This window comes from Trachypithecus francoisi, unplaced genomic scaffold (assembly GCF_009764315.1).
Source record: "Trachypithecus francoisi isolate TF-2019V2 unplaced genomic scaffold, Tfra_2.0 Contig01579, whole genome shotgun sequence".
Lineage (NCBI taxonomy): Eukaryota > Metazoa > Chordata > Mammalia > Primates > Cercopithecidae > Trachypithecus > Trachypithecus francoisi.
In genome coordinates, this window is record NW_022681442.1 from 30,247,203 (window position 1) to 30,272,707 (window position 25,505).

General features: G+C 38.1%; 1 protein-coding gene across 8 annotated transcripts in view; it reads right to left on the bottom strand.

Moving 5' to 3' along the window:
- The window catches only part of BTRC (beta-transducin repeat containing E3 ubiquitin protein ligase), a 210,334-nt gene that overhangs the window by 113,288 nt on the left and 71,541 nt on the right, over positions 1 to 25,505 (bottom strand). For 6 of the 8 annotated variants that reach the window (XM_033185266.1, XM_033185287.1, XM_033185262.1 and 3 more), the window contains exon 2: positions 20,039 to 20,146. The exons of the other annotated variants lie outside the window; for them this stretch is intronic. In XM_033185266.1, coding sequence (XP_033041157.1) covers positions 20,039 to 20,146 — 108 coding nt within the window. The remainder of the gene's footprint in view (positions 1 to 20,038; positions 20,147 to 25,505) is intronic. 8 annotated transcript variants of the gene reach the window in all.

Here is a 25,505-nt window from a genome sequence, read left to right on the forward strand (position 1 = left end):
GATAAGCTACTCGTCTGGTCTGCCTTGACCCGCAAAAGTCCAACCTGCGCCCGAACACTAGCTGCATGCTTCTATTGCTTTGTAATCGGCCCCCCACCCCCTACAGTATTCATGCCCCAGACTCGGCTTTCAAGAGGACACACATAAAAAATCAATCTTGTATCCTTCTCCCTATTGTGCTCTCTGGAATACAAATGACTAAAGCAAAGAAAAAAATTAGTAAATTCCTTGTTTAGATCTTTGGGGGATAGAGGGAAGAAACATAAGAACTACAGAGAAGGAAAGTTGTGGTTAATTTTTTTAAAAGTTTTGCTCATAGGCCTTCAATGAATTTTTACATTCGATTATAAAGCTAGTCAGGGATTTTTTGTGGGCAGCAAGTCATTAAAACTCCAGTTGCCTAGACTGCATTTTTGATGGTGTTGAATCTTAGAATCTTTCCTGGGCTAATTTTTCAGTCCATACAGAAAGCAAAGTGCCTCTCAACAAAATGAAATATACACAGCATCAACTGTTTATATAATAGCAGTAGCCAAAAAAGCAAGAATCTGTAATGCCTCAAATTTTCATCTCTCTGAATAGTTCAACAGTCTCACTATAATTCTTAGTCACAATTACAACCAAATAGAAGCCAGGTGCATCAAATAGCAAAAATGTACTGGATAATTTGCTTCTTTGGGAGGAAAAGGTCTGCCTTTGGCCCTAGAGGTAGCTGCACATCTAGCAAACACTACAGAAAAAGGCAACAGACAAGTAACCAAAGACAACCTCACAATAATGGCAAGGGACACAGGATGTGAGGGACAAAAGAGCTCACATTTAGAATACCTTAGAGGCTAGTAGGATTTTTCCGTTTCCACAGGAAATTATATAGCTGGAGGCTACTGGCTATCCTGATCTCTTACTGGTACATGGATGGCTTATTAAACCTAGAACATATCTGTTTTAGTTAACTTCTGAGCAGGGAGGGGGTTTGGGGGTGAGGGGGAAGAGAACAAAATGTACTTAAATGCTGAATTTTTCCTCCAGGCTGAATGCCTTTCATCCAATAAGACATTCAAAGCAGTGACCCAGCAAATGGATTGAAAAAGCAATCTTCCGTCCCAGTGCCACATTATCATTCCTATTCAGTATTCTCCATGAGATATCTCAATCAGCTGTGTGTAAGTGACAACGCAGCCCATTGCTGGGTTAATTAAACATTTGACTTTAACACCCTCCCCGTCATTAAGCAAATAAAAGCAGATAATTCAAACTGCACTTCATCCTCAGGGTACACAACACACATGTCAAAATTAAGAGGGTCCAAAGCCTCTGGGGAATTCTGTTGAGGCTATAATCAGTTTAAATCTTATCTGGTTTATCAATTATTCTATTGATTAAACCAAAGCGATTATACACAACTCCTCTGCCACATGGGATTGATGTCAGTAGAGCAAGAAAATAACTCCAGGAGGTTCCAAACTGATTTAAAAAGAGACCAACAGACAGACCGATAATAGTCGATTATTACATACCAGTGATCCATATACTGAAGAGTTGATTCTTAGTTTCAGGCGGGTGAAGTGAACTGTTTCCAATCACTACATCCCTGCGCTATACCTTACAGTTGGCTTGAGTAAATTTATGTCTTGAAAGATCAACATATTTTCTACTGATTTAAACAGAAGCTAGCATGCTCAGCAGTTGAAATATATTTTATAGATACTGACCCTAAGCTCTAACAGAGAGAATCTCAAACAGGGAAAACTAAAATTTTTTCTAATCTTCTTACCTGTATGCACGTGACCAGTAAGATGCAGGAATGAAAAGGGACATATTTGAGAGCTGACACGCTGCTACAGATACACAATCAGCTATTCCAATGTCCTAAAACATCATCATTCTTGAAAAACAGAATCTAAGAAATCAGAAAGATCTTACCATAGTCATGACTCCTTTTATGAATTCCAAGGGCACACATCTTCAATGCCATTAATAACATTGAAAATATATATCCCAGCACTTTGGGAGGCCGAGACGGGCGGATCACGAGGTCAGGAGATCGAGACCATCCTGGCTAACACGGTGAAACCCCGTCTCTACTAAAAAATACAAAAAACTAGCCGGGCGAGGTGGCGGGCGCCTGTAGTCCCAGCTACTCGGGAGGCTGAGGCAGGAGAATGGCGTGAACCCGGGAGGCGGAGCTTGCAGTGAGCTGAGATCTGGCCACTGCACTCCAGCCCGGGCTAGAGCGAGACTCCGTCTCAAAAAAAAAAAAAAAAAAAAAAGAAAATATATAGTTGTATCTTCAAATGAAATATCGATAACTAAACCCTAACATATCGAGTTTCTACCAGAAATTTGTAACCACAATCTAGTTACCCTTCTGCCCCATTCATTGTGTAATATCTTTCAAATGTCTAGAACTCCTATAACCTCAAGGCCATGCCCTACTATATACGAGAAAACCACTAATAAAACCTCCTAACAAAATGGGGGAGGATGGTTCGACTATTCCACACCTGAAATCTGTGCACTTACAGCCATGCTCTTCAGAAAAGAAATTTGTTCACTGCTATGCTGGCACCACATGTGCATTCAACCATAATTTAACTTATCTCCTTCAGATTTTTTGTTTTCAGACACACTAAGAAACCTGCATTAGCATGCTGTATTCTACACTCACCACTAGAAATACTGAGGGTGCTATTTGTAATTGTATTCTTTTTAAGAGGTTTATTCTCTGCAGCTGTTTTCTGCTTGCAGTGTATTTTGTGTAATCAGCACATCATCATAAATACATTGGCTGTTCCCCTGAGGGTAGCTGTCAGTGTTTAATTTACAGAACAACCTGGCCAATGTGAATTTTAACACTACAGCACTACGGCAAGGAGTTACCACACTCTGTGAAAAACAGGTTTCTATGAATTTTTATATCAAGAGCTGGTCCCAGGACAATTTAGGTTCTAGAAACAGATTGTTTAAAGAAGCACTTTACACCTTGTATGCAATAGACTCTTTCTCAGTTATAGCCTCAGTAGAAGCCCCAGACTGACTATCAAATCACCAGTGTGAACTACCAGTTCTGAAGACAGCAAGGATTGAAAATCTATGATCAACCAGTAGGAGGCATTGTAACAAATATTATCTCTTTTTAAGCTACATGTAGAGCTATCACAAACATCACTGTTCCCTTAGAAGGTATGTAAAGGCAAAGAGAAAACCATTTAAGACACAGGCTAGTCTGAAATATACATTATCACTTTTTTGCTGAGATGAGATATATCTGATATGAACATTAAGTATACCATTTCCTTAGGACTGTTACTAAGCCAGACCTCTAGCTCAACAAACCAGAAAAAAATACATATGACTAATGGATATTAACACTAGTAATTATAGGCAAAGTGACTGGTATATAAGTACTTAATACATGTATAACAAATAACTATAAGCTCCTTGAGGATAGGTTTTGAATCTTAATTTATGCCCAATACTTTGTACAGTAATTGGCAAATAAAAGGTACTCTATGTGAATTGAATGGAGTTGTGGCTAGTTGTGAATGACCATGTTATTTTAAAGCCTTACATCTACTTGATGTCAAAAGGATTTTCTAAATCAGTAAAATGTGTCAAAAGGATTTTCTAAATCAGTAAAATGTCCCTAAGGACAATATAAAAAGTACAAATTGTATGTGTTAGTCATTTTAGTGAGAGTTATTTGTACAAGAAATCTAAGTACCTCAATCTCACGATGAAAAACAAATTAGCCTACAAAATAATGGCATATTCAAACATATTTTAATAATGAAGATTACACAGAATAAATTAAAACTTCTATGCTATATACTTGTTTCTATAACGTTAATATGATCAAATGGAAAGTGATCGTTTTAAATGCTCAGAATGGTAACCAATAGCACTTTTCTATTACTGAAGTGGTTTTATATGCACACATACACATTCTATAAATCAAGTGATTACACACATGTATTCTTCTGTTAAGGGCCATTTTTACAAATTAGAATGCCTAAAGTTAAACTGAATCAAAACATATTTCATGTTGAGTTGTCCTCAGTGTATCTGCTTTTAATGTTGCAGAGGACTACATTTGCATGCTGTTTTACAAAAATCAGTAACTTGTAACTAAGACTCTTTTTTTCTTTTAAAGGAACAAAATAACTGACTTCACTTAGGAGGGTTTAAAACTTGCCCAAATTTGTGGTAAAGTTAATTTTTAAACTATTAAGTAGAACTACAATAGAGGCCAGGCATGGTGGCTCACGCCTGTAATCCCAGCACTTTGGGAGGCTGAGACATGCGGATCACGAGGTCAGGAGATCCAGACCATCCTGGCTAACACAGTGAAACCCTGTCTCTACCAAAAATACAAAAAAATTAGCCGGGCTTGGTGGCGGGTGCCTCAGGAGGCTGAGGCAGGGGAATGGCGCGAACCCGGGAGGCAGAGCTTGCAGTGAGCCGAGGTGGTGCCAGCAGCCTGGGCAACAGAGCGAGACTCCGTCTCAAAAAAAAAAAAAAAGAACGCCGGGTGTGGTGGCTCAAGCCTGTAATCCCAGCACTTTGGGAGGCTGAGACGGGCAGATCACGAGGTCAGGAGATCGAGACCATCCTGGCTAACATGGTGAAACCCCGTGTCTACTAAAAAAAAAAAAAAAAAAAAACAAAACAAAAAACTAGCCGGGCGCGGTGGCGGGCGCCTGTAGTCCCAGCTACTCGGGAGGCTGAGGCAGGAGAATGGCGTGAACCCGGGAGGTGAAGCTTGCAGTGAGCGGAGATCGTGCCACTGCACTCCAGCCTGGGCGACAGAGCAAGACTCCGTTTCAAAAAAAAAAAAACCACAGAGATCTGTACAACTTACTTTGATACTGCTATAATATAAGCATAATCATATAAAAGCAAAATCTGGTGACACCTTTAAACTGACTGACCTCAGTATTTCTAACAAGGAAAAAAACTGTATTAGAAATATGAACAAGCCCTGTATCATTTATCCTTTCTATGATGCTAAGACATTTCAAAAACGTTAATTCCTTTTTACGTTTATGTCACTGAAGGGCAAAATGAGAAAAAAGATGACCCACCAACTTGATATTTTTTCACCAGTTAAAAAAAAAATTTGCGGCCGGGCGCGGTGGCTCAAGCCTGTAATCTCAGCACTTTGGGAGGCCGAGGTGGGCAGATCACGAGGTCAGGAGATCGAGACCATCCTGGCGAACACGGTGAAACCCTGTCTCTACTAAAAAAATACAAAAAAACTAGCCAGGCGAGATGGCGGGCGCCTGTAGTCCCAGCTACTTGGGAGGCTAAGGCAGGAGAATGGCGTAAACCCGGGAGGCGGACCTTGCAGTGAGCTGAGATCGGCCGCTGCACTCCTGCACTCCAGCCTGGGCGACAGAGCTAGACTCTGTCTCCAAAAAAAAAAAAAAAATTTAATTCAGTTGAACATTTGCAACTTAGTACTTAAAAAAATTTATGTCTAATAAAATATATCTTAATTTTTAATAAAGAAATTTGTCACATTCTTTCCTTTTCAATTTAGAATTACAAAAAGACATCCTGGGACCTTTTGAACTAAACTGGATGGGGTTAGACTGAGGTCACACTGTATTTTCTCTTCCTTGGAGACTATGTAGTAGTTCCATAGGCTGCCATTAGATAGCAGCACAGTACACACCATCAGTCATGTCTCTCACAGTCTCTCCCGTTAAGGTTGGAATTATCTCAGTTATACACACACACACACACACAGAGAGAGAGAGAGAGAGAGGGAGAGAAAGAGAGAGAGAGATTCTAATTCAATTAGTGCAGTCGGCAACTCCAGAAAAGAGTAATTCAATTAGTGCATTGAGCTCTACAGTACCTCTAAGCAGATGTTCACCATCTTCAGGAACTGGAGCTAGGTTTAAAATACCTGTACCACTTTGATATGCCACTACATTATGTCATTTGTCAAAGTGCTTACATATGCTTTTCTGCCATCAAAGAAAAGATGAGGAAACAAACAGGCTAAGTTCCTAGAAATTTTTCCATCATTAACAACAAAGAAGTATATGCAATCTTAGGCAGTAATTAAATTACACTATTTAAATTGTGTTCAAAACTAGACATGTCTACACTGTATTCTGACTTATTACACTTTTTTTTTTTTTTTTTGAGACAAAGTCTCACTGTCGCCCAGGTTGCAGTGCAGTGGGCGTGATCTCGGCTCACTGCAATCTCCACCTCCCAGGTTCAAGCGATTCGTGTGCCTCTGCCTCCCAAGTAGCCTGGGATTACAGGCATGTACCACCACGCCTGGCTAATTTTTTGAATTTTTAGTAGAGACTGGGTTTCACCATGCTGCCCAGGCTGGTCTCAAATTCCTGAGCTCAGGCAATCCACCCGCCTCAGCCTCCCAAAGTGATGGGATTGTAGGCATGAGCCACCACGCCCGGCCAAGAAAAACCTTTCTAATAGAACCAACAAAGTAGAAAGCAAGATGCTTCAAGAAGTCTGATTCACCAATAATGGTGGTGATCAGGCAGGGATTAGATGACTCCTTCCAAACACATATTATAGAGGATTTCTATATTATGAGATGTATGTGACTAGATGGCCTCTGATGTCTGGCCCAATGCTGAAACTCTATAGTTCTATGAAAACACTGACATTTGCTCATGAGGCAAGCCTGGAGTTTAAATAATAAAGCTAATCATTAATTGTGAAGGTGTGGTTGTAAAAAGCCCATAAGCTGTGAGGCATTTTCACTGTATTGATGCATACTACACCAAGAAGAAGAAATTTTGTAGTTTCTTTGTACTAGATTTAGGAAACTCCATAACAGCACATTTCAGTCTCACTTCTTAAACACTTGCATTCCTCTTATTCTTCTAAGACTGCAAAAAATGGTTTGTTTTCATTCATCCTGTAGAAATCAGCCAATGAGAAATCAATTTCTACAAGAATGATTTTTGAAAACTTCCCCACTGAGTCAAGACAGTGGGTTCTCATAGCTTAAATGCAAATCTACATCAATGTTTATGCTTTAAAAATTCAGAGCAATACTTAAAAACAACAATAACTAGTTCTTAATATCCCTCCCTTTGGTATTACTTTCTGAGCACAATATTTTTAAGGACAAAAATCTGGCTACAAAGGAGCAGGACTTATATTTTACAAGTATTATCTCCTCTCTTTCTAGCATGGCCTCAAAGCAGGAATTACCAACACCATTTTTCCAGTTCATTTCACTGGACTGATGCAGAACAGCTCTTGCCTTTCACATTTTCAGAGGAGAGGGATAAGCTAAATAGTTGCCTTTTTTTTTTTTTTCTTTTTTCTTTTTTAGACGGAGTCTTATTCTGTCAACCCAGGTTGGAGTGCAGTGGTATGATCTCGGCTCACTGCAACCACCACCTCCAAGGCTTAAGCGATCCTCCCACCTCAGCCTCCCAAGTAGCTGGGACCGCAGACTGGTACCACCACGACTGGCAAATTTTTTGTATTTTTGGTAAAGACAGGGTTTCACCATGTTTCCCAGGCTGGTCTCGAACTCCTGAGCTCAAGTGATCCACCCACCTCAGCCTCTCAAAGTATTGAGATTACAGGTATGAGCCACAGTGCCCAGCCACTGAAGTACTTTCAATACAAACTCTTTTCCATACTCCAGAAGAATTGCAAAAGGCCATTCATTCTCAGTTAAAACTTTACTTGTAAATTCTATGCCCCAAAATGGATAAAAATGAAAGCATACATCAACAGTGCTTCCTTAGAAGAAAAAAGTTTTTAAAAAATATGTGTTGTTTTAAGATGTATTGTAATTCATAAACTCCTACTCATTGCTTGAAAAAAAGATGTAATCTAAAACATAATAGAAAACTCATTGTATTACTACAAAATATTTTCCAAGAAATATACGGTGGCTTTTACAAGCAAGATTTTCTACTCATTTGGCATAAGCTGGACTAATATAAGCATAATGTTCCTTTCATATTACCTAATGAACTTTCTTACTATAAATAAACATTTTCCACATTTAAAAACTATTTTTCTTTCCAAAATTTTAAAGTCTTCTATAATTTGACCACTTGTTAAAGACACTGGATAATCAGAGCAATAAATAAAATAGCTGGGTGAATTTTGATTGGCCTGGTAATACTGCCATATAGTATGCTATCAGTTTAACAAACTATGTCACTGCATCTCTTTACCCAATACCACCTTCCCAACTTCCTGCCTCCATAAAAACAGAACTGGGACCCAACTTGATGCTTCCTTACAATAGGGTGTTCCATAAATTCCACTATTAATAATACACTAACCCAACTTTATCTCCTTTGCCCACAGCCTGCATTTATTTTCCACTGTTAAGTTTGGCTCTATCAGCATCACTCCTTTTTAACACTGTCCCTTTTCATGCATTTAAGGCAACTACTTCCAACCCTATCAATGAAAGCAGACAAATGGGGGAGAAAGGAATGAACTGCAAACACCTCAAACAAGAAAGGTTGCTTTAAAAAATCAAGTGTCACATTCTGACAGTTCAATATTTCATAGCCAATACAAGGAATGTACAACGACACTGCAACTTTAAATCTTTTCTTCCTATGTCAGTCTCTCTTTCTCTCATTGTAATGCCAAAGGGAACAGCAATCAGAGTGGAGATGTTCTACGTGATAGAGGTCAGGACACCATCGGATCAACGTACCAGAAACACGACCTTGTTTATTTTTTTTCCACAGTATTATTGTTTACAGGGTGCTTTGCTCGTGTACCTTGTGGTTCTTAGCTAAAAGATGAAATTACAGCCCAGGATGAAGCGCTCAGGCACACATCCAATTTGTGTTTCCATCTCAGAAAACAAAAAGCTTCTAAGGCCCTCAGGCTGCCATTCAAACTTGGAGGCTGACATTTTTAACAGCATGAACCAGAGACTGGCAGAGAGAATGATCTAATGCATTTCTGACTTGTCAATCAAAGATCTCACCTCTGCTGTCTTGTAAACAGTTGGGGACCATCTAACTACATTCATAAACCTAGGGAGAGCTTACTGCCAGCTGGGGTGCTGTAGCCACATGCTCTGGCTTCTATTCACCAAAATCATGATTCAGTTTTATAATCTCACTGTAAATAGTCCATAGGCACATTTCCAGGACTACTGGAATTGAACCAGAGTAGGGAATACAGAAGAGATTTTGGTCAAATATTATGTTATTTTCAAGCTGCTGGAATCCTGTACTCATTTTATCCTCATTTTACCAATTCTCCCCAAAAGATTGCACTGTGCTGCAGTTGAAAGGCTTAAAAAAAAAATGACCTGCTTTTTAAAAATCTAGGGGAAATATACTAATATTATATTACAAATTTCCCTCATAGTTTATTACCAGTAACAAAACAAGTACTACCCCAAACAATGGCTCATATAAAGGGTAGAAACTACAATGAACAGTAGCAACTATATTTTGGTAAAACTAATCATGTACTTTCTTTTAAATATAAAACTTAAATTCATATACAAAAGCTTTGTACTTACTAATTTGACATAATGTAGTATATATGTATGTGTATGTGTGAAACATAAAAACATAAAATTAATTACTTATATTGCTAATGAGAAGACTTATATTGCTATTCTTTCCCTTCTGTATATGACCATCTAATACAACACACGTAAAAAGTTAGACCTAATCAGGAATTTTTGTTAAAGAATCAAGTACGAAAATGAATACTCCTTTTCTTCATGTCAATTTTACAGGGCATAGAATTCCAGTTTAATTCATATCAAGCTACAGATAATAGGTTTGCAACAAAGGTCTGGAGGATTAGAATGGTGTACCTGAGAACTTTAAAAGGCACATGACAGATAACCCAGAAGGAGAAGGTACACCTCAAAATCCCATTTCCATGTGATGTACTGCATCCCAAAGCCCAAATAACTATTTCAATATAATAGACTTGTTCTTCAGAGGACTGGTCATGAGAATAAGCTTAGAAAAGCTCAGAACTACTCAACACCACTCCCAGGAAAAACAAAACTCATGAGTATCAGCTCCCAAAGGTAAAGTATTGCAGTTCTTGGACAGCTAAACAGCCACACAAAGTTGAGATTGGTCTTTTTTTTTTTTCCCTCAATGAGTCATTTGTAAATAACTTGGGCTTCTCTCTTCATTAAAAACGACAAAGGAAAGAGTTTTCTGAATGGTGTCTACTAAGATTCTGTAGCTTGGCAGCAGACATAAAATACCAAGTCTAGAAACGCATACAAACAACAAAACACTACCCTATAAAGCAGAACAATAGTGAAAGAAGGTACAAATAGTTGTGGCAGTCACAAAACATCAAATAATGATTCCTGAATAGTGCAAAAAGAATTCCTGCAGTACAATGGCCTCTACTCAGTACAAACAAAGATGGTAATAACAAGAAGGTAATCTCATAGTATAAAGAAAGTAACAGTATCTCTCCAGGCTTCAGAGAATACAGGTGGGTCTTAACTGCCCACAGCCAGAATTTGTCTCATAAGGACAGTCATCCGAGAAGCTCCCATCACCTCTTTAAGGTTTTCATCAATTCCATCCTTTTGGTTTGTGTTTCTTATACTGGGGCAACATCAGGCCTCCCCAAGGGTATCTGTATCTCCCTTCTGCCATTAGAAGTACTGTTGAAGTTAAGTCAATTAGGAAAATCCAACATTATTCAAAACAAACAAAATAAGCAATAAACCCTTATCTAGAGTGAAGAGTTTAATTTTTAGGATCCACCATGAAAAATTTAAAGAAAAAATTTAAGGAAATCTGATTGTCTCACAATAAGATAATTTGGTTTACTCTAAATATTAGATAATGCCACACTTTCGCCTGTGAATGAACATTAGCCGCATCATAGACATGTCAAAATACTCAGCAATAAAGGAGCCTGTTATTTCAAAACTTGAAATAATTATTTTATTTTATTTTATTTTATTTTTTTTTTTGAGGCGGAGTCTCGCTCTGTCGCCCAGGCTGGAGTGCAGTGGCCGGATCTCAGCTCACTGCAAGCTCCGCCTCCCGGGTTTACGCCATTCTCCTGCCTCAGCCTCCCGAGTAGCTGGGACTACAGGCGCCCGCCACCTCGCCCGGCTAGTTTTTGTATTTTTAGTAGAGACGGGGTTTCACTGTATTAGCCAGGAGGGTCTCGATCTTCTGACCTCATGATCCGCCCGTCTCGGCCTCCCAAAGTGCTGGGATTACAGGCTTGAGCCACCGCGCCCGGCCGAAATAATTATTTAAGTTAACTAAGCAGGCATCTGGAAAGACAAATCAGCCTAAGATGTCACTTCTACAGGCACACTATTTCCAAATAAGACTATTTCCAAAATAAGATAAAATGTAGCAAATTCAGGTCATCTCTACTTTTCTCACTGAATGTATATAAAAGTTGGAAAGGCAGAAGGTGATCGATAGATTTAAACGTTGGCTAAAATATTTTAAAAATCCATAATTACACTGTTTTTAAAAGACACAATCTTTTTTTTATATATATACTTTAAGTTATAGGGTACATGTGCACAACAAGCAGATTTGTCACATATGTATACATGTGCCATGTTGGTGTGCTGCACCCATTAACTCGTCATCTACATTAGGTATATCTCCTAATGCTATCCTTCCCTCCTCCCCCACCCCACAACAGGCTCCAGTGTGTGATGTTCCCCTTCCTATAAAAGACACAATCTTTAATGTATTTCCAACATTTTGTTCATGCACTTTTAATTCTGTGCCTAATCAAGGCTTAATTAAGAAAGGGTCACTTTCGGCCAGGCGCAGTGGCTCATGCCTGTAATCCCTGTACTTTGGGAGGCTGAGGCAGGTGGATCACCTGCAGTCAGGAGTTCAAGACCAGCCTGGCCAACATGGCAAAACCCCATCTCTACTAAAAATACCAAAATTAGCTGGGCGTGGTGGCTCATGCCTGTAATCCCAGCTATTTGGGAGGCTGAGGCAGGGAGAACTGCTTGAATCCAGGAGGCGGTGGTTGCAGTGAACTGAGATCGTGCCATCTAGCCTGAGCAACAGAGTGAGACTCCATCTCAAAAAAAAAAGAGAAAGGGTCACTTTCAGTGTGCCTAATGATTCCCATCTTTTCTCTAGGTTGCTGCTTATCACTATCAGCATTTTAATTTTACCAGTGTCTATTATTTTATAGAATAAGGATAAAATGCAATAAAATAGTCAAATAATTGCACAAACATATGCTGCTGTGAAGATAAAGATGTTGACATCATTGAAACTGAACTGTTAACTGGCTGGCAACGCTACTATATAATAGCTCAAAATGCACATTTGTTCAACAAGAGTCAAAATTTCACACACAGGATCCACTTCCGAGGGGAATCATCATAGTTTGAACTGAATAAAAGCCAAATGTATAAAATTTGAGGACTGCTCACAAATCAGACTCTGTGTATGTGTGTGTGTGTGTGTGTAAATGTGTGGTCCGGTTAATTATCATTATTTCTCTCTGAATACAGAACATGTGTGTATGTACGCACAGGTACTACTAGAAATAATTCAATGCTTTCTCGCCTCCCACCCCATATATGCTATTTAATAGTTTTCTTCAAATTATCTGTCTATTCAGTCATTATTCAGCAAAAGTATCAACTACTATACTTGACACTGGAAACATGAAATGAACAAAACATAGTGCTGCCCTCAAGGAACTCACAGTCTAAGGGGAGAGAGGGACAAATACACAACTATACTAGCTTATCAGTGCTATGACAGGGGTATCTACTGCATGCTCTGGGTACAGATCCTCTGACTAGTTTAAGAGAGAGAAGATAAAGATCAGGGAAGACTTTTATTCTAGCTCAGCTTGAGGTGAATCTTGAAGACTAGGTAGATAAAGGCAGAGAGTGGGTAAAGGACAATAGGTGTTTGTAGAGGGGTTTTTCAGGTAAGCAGAACAGTATATGCAAAGGCACAGATATATAAAAGAACACTGAACCTTTGGGGAACTGAAAAATTTGAAATGACTAACAATTACATGAGAGGGAGGTGGTGGTGAGATACAAGCCAAATTCAAACTTTGTTCAATTCAAAAACATGTGAGCAGCTATCCATGAGATAAACAGTGACCAAAATCAGTATTACCAGATGATGAATGTAGAATTTGAGCAATATGATATAGGTGAAATTCAGAAATTATTAGTATCACTGAAATGGCAATCTCTGGGAGGACATTTAAAATCCTTCCTTCTTTTTACTTCTCTGTATTTTCTACAATTAATATTGAATGTTTTAATTGTATATCTTATAATTTAATTAAATGGTAATAAAAATACTTAAAAACAAAACTATTATTTGGGCGTGTATGTGCGCACAGGCACACATGTATAGATAAGTCATTCCAGATCAAAGGACACTAACATGTTAATTTAGCAATAATTATCTTAAAGTGGAAGGCATATGGGTGATACTCTTGTTTATATATTTAGCAAATAATGTGCATATTCCATAATAAACAATAATTCATTTTATTAGGAGAACAATTTCCCCACAAACAAATAAAAACATGTTTGATTTGTCATTCCCTGCAAACCCCTAAGGTGAGGAGTGTAGCTGGAATAAATACAAGTCAAATGTTAACATATACACAAAAAATAACTAAATTTATTACGCAGAAATTATACTACACTGAAATTATTCATATACAATGGGGGGTAGCAGCTACAGAATGAGAAGCATTTCTGTCACAGTATAATTTTCCTTATGGTACTGTTTTGTAATAGAATTTGAATGTTAATGTATATTCAATTTGATAATCCATATTCCTCTAAAATCTCAAATGTAAAATTAAGTTTTCCATATATATAATGAATAATGCTTAATTTTCCTAGTATTGTTCCATTTTAACATTTCACTTTGTACATGGTAAAATTCAGTAGACTTGTAAGCATTCTTAAGTAATAAAATACAACATCTCTCCTGAATTCAATACAATTTCAACCTTTGACATGGTACCCTAGCTAATTGTAAAATATCATGTTTCACTTAGCTCAAGATTTTCCTAAAATTACTAGCTATACTTGATACCTAAAGTATTCTAGGACCATATAAATCTGCATATATATATATTTATTTATTTATTTATTTTTTAATTGAAACAGGTCTCACGCTGTCACCAGGCTGGAGTGCAGTGGTGCAATCATGGCTCACTGCAGCCTTGACTTCCTACATCAGCTTTCCAGGTAGCTGGGACAGGTGAGTACCACCACAACCAGCTAATTTTTTGTAGAGACAGGTCTCACTATGTTGCCCAGGCTGGTCTCAAACTCCTGGGATCAACAGATCCACCAGCCCTGGCCTTCCAAAGTGCTGAGATTACAAGCATGCATCACCGTGCCTGGCCCCTTACTTATATTCTTACAGTTAGAATTTCATTTCTCTTCTCTTTCAATATCTAAAGCAAAATAAAGAATCTTAATTACTCAGTTATTTTTAATTACTTTAATTCTATTGCTCATTCTCGTTTAATATTATAGATTATAGGATCACCATTTGCTGGAGATGAGCAAATGATTCCACCAAATATATCTACTGGTAATCAACAGAAATCTAATCACTCATACACTTTCCAGGATAAATCAATGGAATGATGAAAATAAAAATATCTTCAAACTAAACATATCCCCATAGAATCTATTTGAACATCATTTTTCAGCATCTTCCCTGTCACTAGTTTTCAAACCTCAATGCTGTGGTTTCAATTTAAGCTACTGGGAATAATCCAGCAAATTCAGCAATGACTCCATAGCTCTTCCTTCCTTATTGCCGTAAGAATTTTGACTTAAGATGCCTCAAACTTACTAAAAGAATCCAATGATTAAAAAAAAAAAAAAAAAAAGCCATGAAGCCATTACATTACTGAGACATTTCCTTAAACGTATTGTCAATATTAGTAAAAATGGGTATTCCCACTGTGACAACCACTTTGAAAAATTGCTTGACTGTCTCTTTTAAAGTTAAAAATACAGTTACTCTATGACTCAACAAATTCCATTCTTAGGCATGTACCTAAGAGAAATAAAAATACATGCCAAAAAGAAAGACTTATTCAAAACTGTTTATAGTAGGTTTATTCATAATAGGCCAAAATTGGAAACAATCCAAATACCTATCAATAAATGAATGGATAAACAAACTGGGGTATACTAACATAATGAAATATATTTAACAATAAAAGGGAACTACTGATATATGCAACATGGATAAATCTTAACATACTGATTGAAAGAAAACAGACACAAAGAATGTATACTATATGATGGCATTTATATGAAGTAAGTTCAAGAACAGGCAACACTATTAGTGACAAATCAGAACAGTAATTGCATATGGGGGATGGGTACAGACTGGAAAGGAGTATGAGGAAACTCTCTTAGATTATTAAACTGTTGTGTATCTTGAAATTGAAGGTTACACAAAAGTATACATTTGTCAAAATTCACCTAAGAGTACACTTATATCTATGTATCTCACTGTATGTAAATTTTGCCTAAATAAAAATCTAAGTAAATAATTTACCTAAATAAAAATCTAAGTGAATAAAATAAAACCTAAACCAGAAGGATGCAAATGCACTAAGACTGCTGTAATTCCAGTAGGTGGGCACAGAAAATATTAGATTCAAATCCAGTTTCTGCCTATTAGTTAACCAGCATTATGAAGCACCTGTGTGTGCTGAACCTGACACAGAACAAATTATTGAATTGATAGGATAAAACCAGTACATAAGCCCATTTTTGCTACATAAGACATAATAATAATCTTGTTGAGGCGGGGTTCAGTGACTCATGCCAGTAATCCCAGTACTTTAGGAGGCCAAGGTGGGCAGATCACCTGAAGACAGTTAAGAACAGCCTGGCCAACATGGCTGAAACCCCATCTCTACTAAAAATGCAAATTTAGTAGAGACGGAGTTTCAGCCATGTTGGCCAGGCTGTTCTTAAGCAGTGGTTTTTCACAGGCACTACAGCTCTGAACTCGTGGGCTTATATAATCCTCCTGCCTCAGCTTCCTGAGTAGCTGGGACTACAGGCATGCACTGCTGTCTGTACCTGGTTCCTCCTCATTTTTTAAAAGTGTTTTCTGAAAAGCAGAATTTTTAAACAGTGATGAAGTCTAATTTATCAGTTATTTATTTTATGGTTCATATTTTTTGTGTCTTAGCTAAGAAATACCTACCTAACCCAAAGTCACAATGATTATTTTTGCCACATTTTCTATTAGTTTTACACATTTTTAACTCATATTTAAGTCTGTGATCCATTTCAAATTAATTTTTGTATACAGTGCAGTATAACAGTTGAGGTTCATTGTTTTGCACAAGGATATCCAATTGTTCCAGCATAATTTGTTGAAAAAAACTGAGACCAACGGGTTTTAATACAATGGACAAGGCTTCAGATACTATACTGCAACTAATCTTCAAGAAACTGCAACTACCTGAAAAAGGTATTAAAATATCTTTTCCTTTCAAACTATATACCTATGCCAGGTCAGGTATTACTCATACATGTCAACCAAAATAACAAACCACAATAGATTGAGTGCAGAAGCAGACATGAGAATCCAGCTGTCTTTTCTTAATCCAGACATTAAAGAGATTCATAAAAATGTAATACGCTAGTCTTAATTTTTTTTGAAAAATATATTTTTCATAAAAATGTTATTTGCATTATATGCCACAGGTTTATTATAGTCTTTAGGTGAATTAAAGCACATTTATTTTTCCTAATTCCTATTACAAATATAGTGAATATCAATAGATATAAGCCATATAAACGAAAGCACTTTGGGGTCCTCAATAATTTTTTAAGAATTTAAAGATACTGGATGCAAAACCAAGCTGCCATCATCTCTCTCTTCAACTACGGAAATTATCCTTTTTATAGCCAGAGTAACATATCTAAATGCATCTTCTTATAGCCAGAGTACTGCAAATCAGATCAGGTAAGACTTGCGTTTAAATCCTTTCAGTGACTTACTATTCTTAGCATCAAGACTAAACTTTATACTTTGAATGGCCCATAAGACCTGAGTGATCAAGCTTCCCCAGTCTTTCCTCACTCTATTCTCCCTTTCTCTTTATTCTCTGAAACAACAGTCCTGTGTTCAGTAGGGTCCTTAAATGCACCAAGCCTCACTGACTCTTGGGGCCTTTGCACTGACTCTTCCTTAGGCTGGAAATGTCCTCCTTCTCCTCCATTCCTCCTTGTTATCAAGTTAATTCCTATTCATCCTTCAGATCTTAAACATTGATTACCTGATCTTCTTTACCTCAAACTTCAGGTTAGATTGGGTCCCCCTTTTATATATTCTTACAGCTCCTTGTACATTCCCTTCCTAGACGTTATCAGCTTGGGAGATTACACTTTTAGAATTATGTGATTTAATAGCTCTCAATCATTTCACAAAATAGAAATATAATAAACATCTATGTATGTTATGTAAAGTATTCAGTAAAATTTTGCCAAATACCCAAGATCAATAGTTCTCATCAGATTCTCAAAAGGATCCATGATCCCTGTGTAGTGAAGAATTACTCTTCACCAAAGAAAGGAATGGCCTTTGCGCTTGGCTATTGGAAAGTGGTCTCTGGGCCCCCGGAACTTCTTGTCTGTTATCTCTGTTTGCCTTAGAGATTTAGCTAGTGGACAAATGTAATTCATGTAGAACAGGAAGCTCTACAATTGGATCCTTTCCAGATTCTGCTCTGTGTCTCTTTCCGCTAATTTTAACCTGTGTCCTTTCCCTGTAATAAACTGTGAGTATAATTGTTTTCAGTGAGTTCTAAGTCCTTTCTAGCAAGTTATCAAACCTAAGAGTGGTTGTGGGGGCCTCTAAACAGGAAACTAGTTTCTGAAGTAGGAGGAGCCTTTTAGGAACTACTATTGTCTCAGACGTTGCAGACTGCCTAAACTAACTGCAACCCCAAAAAGGTTAAAAAAAAAAAAAAAAAACCAACAAACTAGACTGGATTCTTCAATGGCAGAACCTTGTCAGTGTGATATGTAGTTAAAAATATATGATACAGCCAAGCTCAGTGGCTCACATCTGTAATCTCTGCACTTTGGGAGGCTGAGACAGGCAGATTACTTGAGCTGGGGAGTTCGATATCAGCCTGGACAACATGGTGAAACCCTGTCTCTCCAAAAAAAAAAAAAAAAAAATACAAAAATGAGCCAAGTGTGGTCGTGTGCCTGTAGTCTCAGCTACCCGGGAGTTTGAGGTGGGAGGATAACTACAGTCCAGTAGGCAGAGGTTGCTGTGAGCCGAGATTGTGCCACTGCACTCTAGCCCGGACAACAGAGCAAGACTATCTCAAAAAAAAAAATTAAAAAGATATTTCACTTTGAAATAAATAGGCAGTCTCAGGATATCAATTACTCTCCAATAATAGCAGTAATGTTTATAACGATCATGATAGAAACATCAACCATCACTGCATGCCCTTACTATAGTATCCATTTACAGATAAGGAAATAAGGTCAGGATCATACCACTAGTGACAAAGACAGTATTCAAGACTTGATTTCGCTAATTTTAGAATCTGCATGCTTTACTATATTGTATCTCATAGTATAAGCCAAGGAAGTTTAATATTAAATTTTGTAAAGGAAATTGAAAATCTTAAAATATTAAATTTTGTAAAGGAAAAATGAAAATCTCCAGTTTTATGATCACTAAATAGTATCACTAAAAATTAACAACTCTTAGCATAGCTTAGGAATGTGGAAAACCTAAGCTCCCCTCTTTTAGCTAAAATTTAGTCACAAGCATTCTGACACAGCCTATCTTTGAAATTCTTCTAAATAGATATGAACGACAGGTTAAAGGCAGGCAAATATTAATATAAAAACTAATTTGTTGTGTATTACTATAAAATGCTAAACACAAATTCCAAATACCTGAGGTAGATAGATAAGACTCAGCCAAGAAAACAATCATGTATAGTACTCTAATCTGTAAGCAATGAGCACCAAGCTCTTTCCTACATTTTCCTCTACAATTTTCCACATTATTCCTCTATAAGTTTCTCGCACATCCTGGAACTGACATCCTGCCCTCCTAAGAAAGGCTGAGGGGTCTGGGTGCAGTGGTTCCTACCTATAATCCCAGCACTTTGGGAGGCCGAGGCAGGTGGATTACCTGGGGTCAGGAGTTTGAGACCAGCCTGGCCAACATGGTGAAACCCCGTCTCTACTAAAAATACAAAAATTAGCCGGGCGTGGTGGCGCACAACTGTAATCCCGACTATTCAGGAGGCTGAGGCAGGAGAATTGCTTGAATCAGGGAGGCAGAGGTTGCAGTGAGCTGAGATCGCGCCATTGCACTCCAGCCTGCGCCATGAAGCAAGACTCCATCTCAAAAAAAAAAAAAAAGGAAAAAAGAAAAGCTGAGGCGAACTGGAATCTGTTAATCCATGAAACACTAGCTAGACTGTCTCAAGGTGAATACTGTACCTAAAGGTCTCAAAGGTCTTTCCACCTAGAAATTAAAAATATTAATCAAGATATAAATAAAACAGTTGTTATAAAAATATATATATTTAGTAGTATAATTACCCGGAGACACTCTGAAGAGAGAACTTTATATTTTGAGTAATCATTTAAAAAAAATAAGAAAATGTTCAAGAAACTGATTGTAATTACTTGATTGATTATACTAATTGGCTTTATGTAGGTCCAGAGCAAATATTACATACTGAACTGCTATTTATTGAGATTACTTTAAAATTTACTATCATACTTCTTCTTGATCTGAAAGCCAACAGTCAAGCTGTACTATGTCAATTTTTGTAACCAATCATGATGAAAATGTCTTAAAAGTGGATCAGTCTGGATCTACATTAAAAACTAATCATTAAAGGAGTACTGAGTGATATGAGATACAGGCAATATGAAGGAGAAAAGATGAACATAAGTAAAGCACGGGAAAGGAGGAGGAACACACTAATGAATCAGACACACACACTAATGCCCGCAAATAACCCACAGAGACAGAGAAAGTACCTGGAAAGCTGTGAGTGCGCCAGTCCCTGGGTTATACAGGCATCGCAGCGAAGGCATGCTGTCCGCCAGGCTGGAGCAGCCCAGCCACAGAGACCTGGGCATAGAGCACTGCAGAGAGAGGACAACTATGAGATGGGACAGTATGAGACAGGATGGCACAGATTACAGGAATTTTTAAGGCTTGGCTGAATACAATATTCCAGTTGCAGCTGACCTTTATGATAGAAACATCTTTAAGAAACACACTACTTACTGGTTCTAACCCCAGGGAGAAACCCAAAAGGGGCAGCAGAGGCCAAAAGGCAAGGGGGAAACAGAAGAATTTATCGCTCAAAAAACCAAACATTTAGTCAAAAAAATTTTGTCCCTATTCTTCTATGTATCAGTCTAAAGGAAATCTACTTCTTAATCCAGTTGATCAATTATTTTCCTCTATGCACCTCAACTCAGTTCCCGTAAACTCACCACAGGGTGTAATACTGAGGAGACTAAGCAGAAAGAGGAGAAGTTCACAGAAGCATTACAATATTAGGAATGGTAAATCAGAAAACAAAACACTAAAGAGGGTTTTTTTTTTTAATAGAAGGAAAAGAAAAAGTATTGTATCCCTATGGCTTTGACAGCAACAGCAACAAACTCTGCACAGTTTGCATATATTTTATGTGTCTTGTTAGTCTGCCATTCATTAACCAAAATGCACAGTTACCATAGTAGCTGCCTCTTCATCTTTCCAGATGGATTAGGGGTGTGTGGGGGGTGGGGGGCGTAACACGGGGAGAAGAAACAACCCAAACAGAAGGGAAAAACAACAAAGAAAGAGAGCAGGGACACAGAGAGAAAGAAAGGAAAGAGAGAAAGGAGAGAGGAAGAGGAGAAGAGAAGAGAGAAGAGAAGAGAAGAGAAGAGAAGAGAAGAGGACACCTAGAAAGCTGTTGGTATTAAAACCTTCTAAACAAACAAACAAAAAATACATAAGAATGTAGATATATATATATAATGGTGTATTCAGTAGTCAAAAAAGATAGAAATTACAATTTCTAGTAGCTCTAACTAATTGACATTAGTATTATTGCACCTATAGCTTTGAAGGAAACCGTACCTTTCAAAACTATTTTTACATTCTTCATGTTTCTCTAAAAGTATCCCAGGCTGAAGTTTTATCTATCAACTTGAATGCTATTACATGTCTAATAATAACTAAAAAACTAAATACCTAATCATGACACACATAAAAACAGGGATACATATTTTTTTTTTTTTTTTTTTTTTTTTTGAGACGGAGTCTCGCTCTGTCGCCCAGGCTGGAGTGCAGTGGCCGGATCTCAGCTCACTGCAAGCTCTGCCTCCCGGGTTCACGCCATTCTCCTGCCTCAGCCTCCCGAGCAGCTGGGACTACAGGCGCCCACCACCATGCCCGGCTAGTTTTTTGTATTTTTTAGTAGAGACGGGGTTTCACCGTGTTAGCCAGGATGGTCTCGATCTCCTGACCTCGTGATCCACCCGTCTCGGCCTCCCAAAGTGCTGGGATTACAGGCTTGAGCCACCGCGCCCGGCCAGGGATACATATTTTAAAATATAGTAGTCCATATAGATAACATTAAACCTTAAATTACAGACTTTGAAATACTTTATATCGTCATAGACTTTTTTTCTCCTTAAAACAATATAGTTGTAGAAATTAATATTGGGAAGCAAAATATAGTATTCACTGTTTACATCATCTAAAATTGATAAAAGGACAATGAGAGCTATGCAAAGGGTTTGTGCCTATGGTCCAAGCTACTCAGAAGACTGAGATGGGTGGATCGTTTGAGCCCAGGAGTTCAAATCGAGCCTGGGTAGCACAGCAAGATCCTGTCTCTTAACTAAATAAAGATAGATAATGGGCTGCAAATAAATCCAAAGGAGATCTATGTAGATCCCCTGCTTTTAAATCATTATCCTCATTTTATTTACCACCCATAGGACTACGCTTAATACATTATCCTCATTTTATAGTTAAGGTGACTGATGCCCAGGAAAAATTAAGTATTTATCCATGGTCATGAATTTACAAAGTAAGGAAGTAGGGACTAGAATCTTGGCCTGTTGCTCTCTAGTGCAGAACTCTTCCTCCTGCCTCTATCCATCCCTCAGTCATAAAGTGGACAATGGGCTTCAAAAGAAGGGTATCTGTTAAAGGCATCACTAGATAACATACCAAGCAAAACAGCTAAACTGCTTTGAATTACTCCAACAATCTCTGAACTTTGTTCACTGTTTCCAATGTTTTTTCACCTTGAGCTACGATCCATTTTATAAACAGCAGCTAAATAGAATAAATAATTGTCTTCACTTTGTTATCATGTCACTCTCATCGACAATTCATAAGGGCTCCCTATAACTACTGTATGAAATCCAAGCACTCTATCAATCTGACATTTCCCCCACTGCCAACATCAACTCATCTTCTCTAATCTTCTCATTGGCCCTGGCACTCTAGCTAAGTACCTACCTTGATACTTTGTTCAAATACTCATCTCACCCCTACTTCTTTAAATTTAGAATTTCCTTCTCCCTCTCACCCTGCCAATCCACATCTACCATTTACATCAATATCTCCTTAGAATTATGTATACTAATTTCAGTCTCTGCCAGTGGTTCTTAACAGCAGAGATTCTCATATTGGAAGGAGAAGGCAACAGAAAGAGAATGGAGAAAATAGGGTAAAAAAAAAACTTCCTTGCTGTTGAGAATCACATTCTACTCATATTACTTCTCTGTAAGTATTAAGAATGCTTTGCTAATTTTTGTAAGTAAATGATATTAAAATTTTCTTAAGGCTAATATTTTAATCATTTATTCAACAAATACTTATTAAATGCTTTTCTGATAGTAGACACTGTCCTGGGGCCGAATGTGGTGGCTCAATCCTATAATCCCAGTACTTTGGAAGGGCGAGGCAAGTGGATCCCTTGAGCCTAGAAGTTCAAGACCAGCCTCGGCAACATGGGAGACCCCATCTCTACAAAAAATCAAGAAAATAGCTGGGCATGGTGGCACACGCCTGTGGTCCCAGCTACTTGGGGAGGCTGAGATGGGAGGACTGCTTGAGCCAGGGATATCAGAGCATCAATGAGCGGTGATCATGCCACTACACACCAGCCTGGGCAACAAAGCAAGACCCTGTTGAAAGAAAGAAGAAAGAGAAGGAAGAAAGGGAAGAAAGGGAAGGAAGGGAAGGAAGGGAGGAAGGGAGGAAGGGAGGAAGGGAAGAAAATAAACAAACCAACAAACAAACTGTCCTGGGCACTAGGGCTAAACAATGGACCAAAAAACCCACAAAAATCCCTGTCTTTGTGGAACTTATATTCTAGTGACTTTCTCTCAACCTTAAATTTGGGCATGGTGGCACATAATCCCAGCTAGTCAGAAGGCTGAGACACAAGAATCACTTGAACCTGGGAGGCGGAGGTTGCAGTGAGCCAAGACCAAGCCACTGCACTCCAGCCTGGGTCTATATTGAAAATCCTTGGCTGGGCGCGGTGGCTTACATCTGTTACCCTAGCACTTTGGAAGGCCAAGGTAGGCAGATCATTTGAGGTCAGGAGTTCAAAACCAGCCTGGCCAACATGGTGAAACCCTGTCTCTACTAAAAATACAAAAATTAGCCAGGTGTGGTGGCAGGCGCTTGTAATCCCAGCTACTCAGGAGGCTGAGGCAGGAGAAATGATCGAACGGGGGAGGCGGAGGTTACAGTGAGCCAAGGTTAAGCCACTGCACTCCAGCCTGGGCAATACAGTGAGACCCTGTCTTAAAAAAAAAAAAATTCCTTAACATAAAAATAACTCATTATTATAAGAAATGCTGTACACAGGCCGGGCATGGTGGCTCACGCCTGTAATCCCAGCACTTTGGGAGGCTGAGGTGGGCGGAACAAAAGATCAAGAGATCAAGACCATCCTGGCCAACATGGTGAAGCTCTGTCTCTACTAAAAATACAAAAATTAGCTGGGTATGGTGGCGCGTGCCTGTAGTCCCAGCTACTCAAGAGGCCGAGGCAGGAGAATCGCTTGAACCCAGAAGGCGGAGGTTGCAGTGAGCTGAGACTGTGCCACTGCACTCCAGCCTGGCGACAGAACAAGACTCCATCTCAAAAATAAAAAAAAAGAAAAAAGAAAATGAAAAAAGAAAAAAGAAATGGAAATGCTGTACGTATGCAATTGGTTAAGGTTCTGTGTATGCTGGGTACAAAAAAGTCTCACAGTCACTCAGAAGGAAAGATTGAATTTGAGAAAAAGAGAAGTCAGAAGTGGGTATAAATAAAAAGAGCATGAAAAACACAGGAAAATGACAAAGGAAAGAGTGGAAGAAAATCGAGGCGGCAATGGAAGATAGCGTGTCTCTTCTCCTGCTTCCCTTCACAAGAGGGCAGGTGACGTATACACTTTTAACCATACCAAAGCCACCTGCATGACATACAGCAAGCACAGCTGGGTCTAGAAACCAACAAGAACGCTTTCATTCACAGACTTGGGGCTCTTTTTTAAATTAAAATATACATATTTATTTTTTGAATGTTCCTTGGTAAGTTTTTAAGGCCTTCCTCTAGTGAATGATTTGTTTCCTCCTTTTTACATAAAAATCTGCGTTATTTTTGTAGTACGTACTTGATAAATTATCTGAGTTTATTTACTTGTTCTAACACTCTTCCTCATTCATTTATCCCTATTCTCCATCAAAACTACTAACAACGAAGAATTTGAAAGTGCTTACCCCATCCCCTTAAACTAAAATTCCCAAAGAAAATTATAATCAATAATGAGCCACATACACCCAGGAAAGCCACTAGATATACTGGTGTGATTTCCAAAATAGCATTAACTTGCAAATACCACACAGAGGATGCATTCCCGATTATTACAAGACAATTGGTGTGGTATGAAAACTGCACTTGAATATAGTCAGATCTGCACATTACCATAAGATTTTATCTATTACAGCTCAATTTAAAAACTAATCTTCAAATTGGTTTGCATTGTAACAATTAATCTTATCCATACTGGTAAATGCCACTTAACACTGAGAAAAAATATAATTACAAAATAAATGGAGTAGGTTATAACTTTTACTCTACCTCTTTCCCTTCTATCTTCACATTTAGAAGCATTTTCTAAATGAAGGGGAAAATAGCAAATTTGGGCAATGAGGAACACAGTGGAAAGGACTGCCATTTTGGTTACTATCCTTATTAATTCTATACATTTCAGGGCCATTCTGATTGGTCAGTTTCTGACAAATATGTAAGATGTTTTCTGTCCTTCAACATTTAATAAATAATGCCCTTTAAAATTTACCTTTAAAATACCTGAAAAGCACATAGTTTTCTACCGAAAGTTTGGACTGTTTTTGTTGTTTTTCCTTGCAAATTATATTTAAATTCCTAACATTTTCTTTCCATACTAATTTTTTTTCCTTTCTTTCCTTT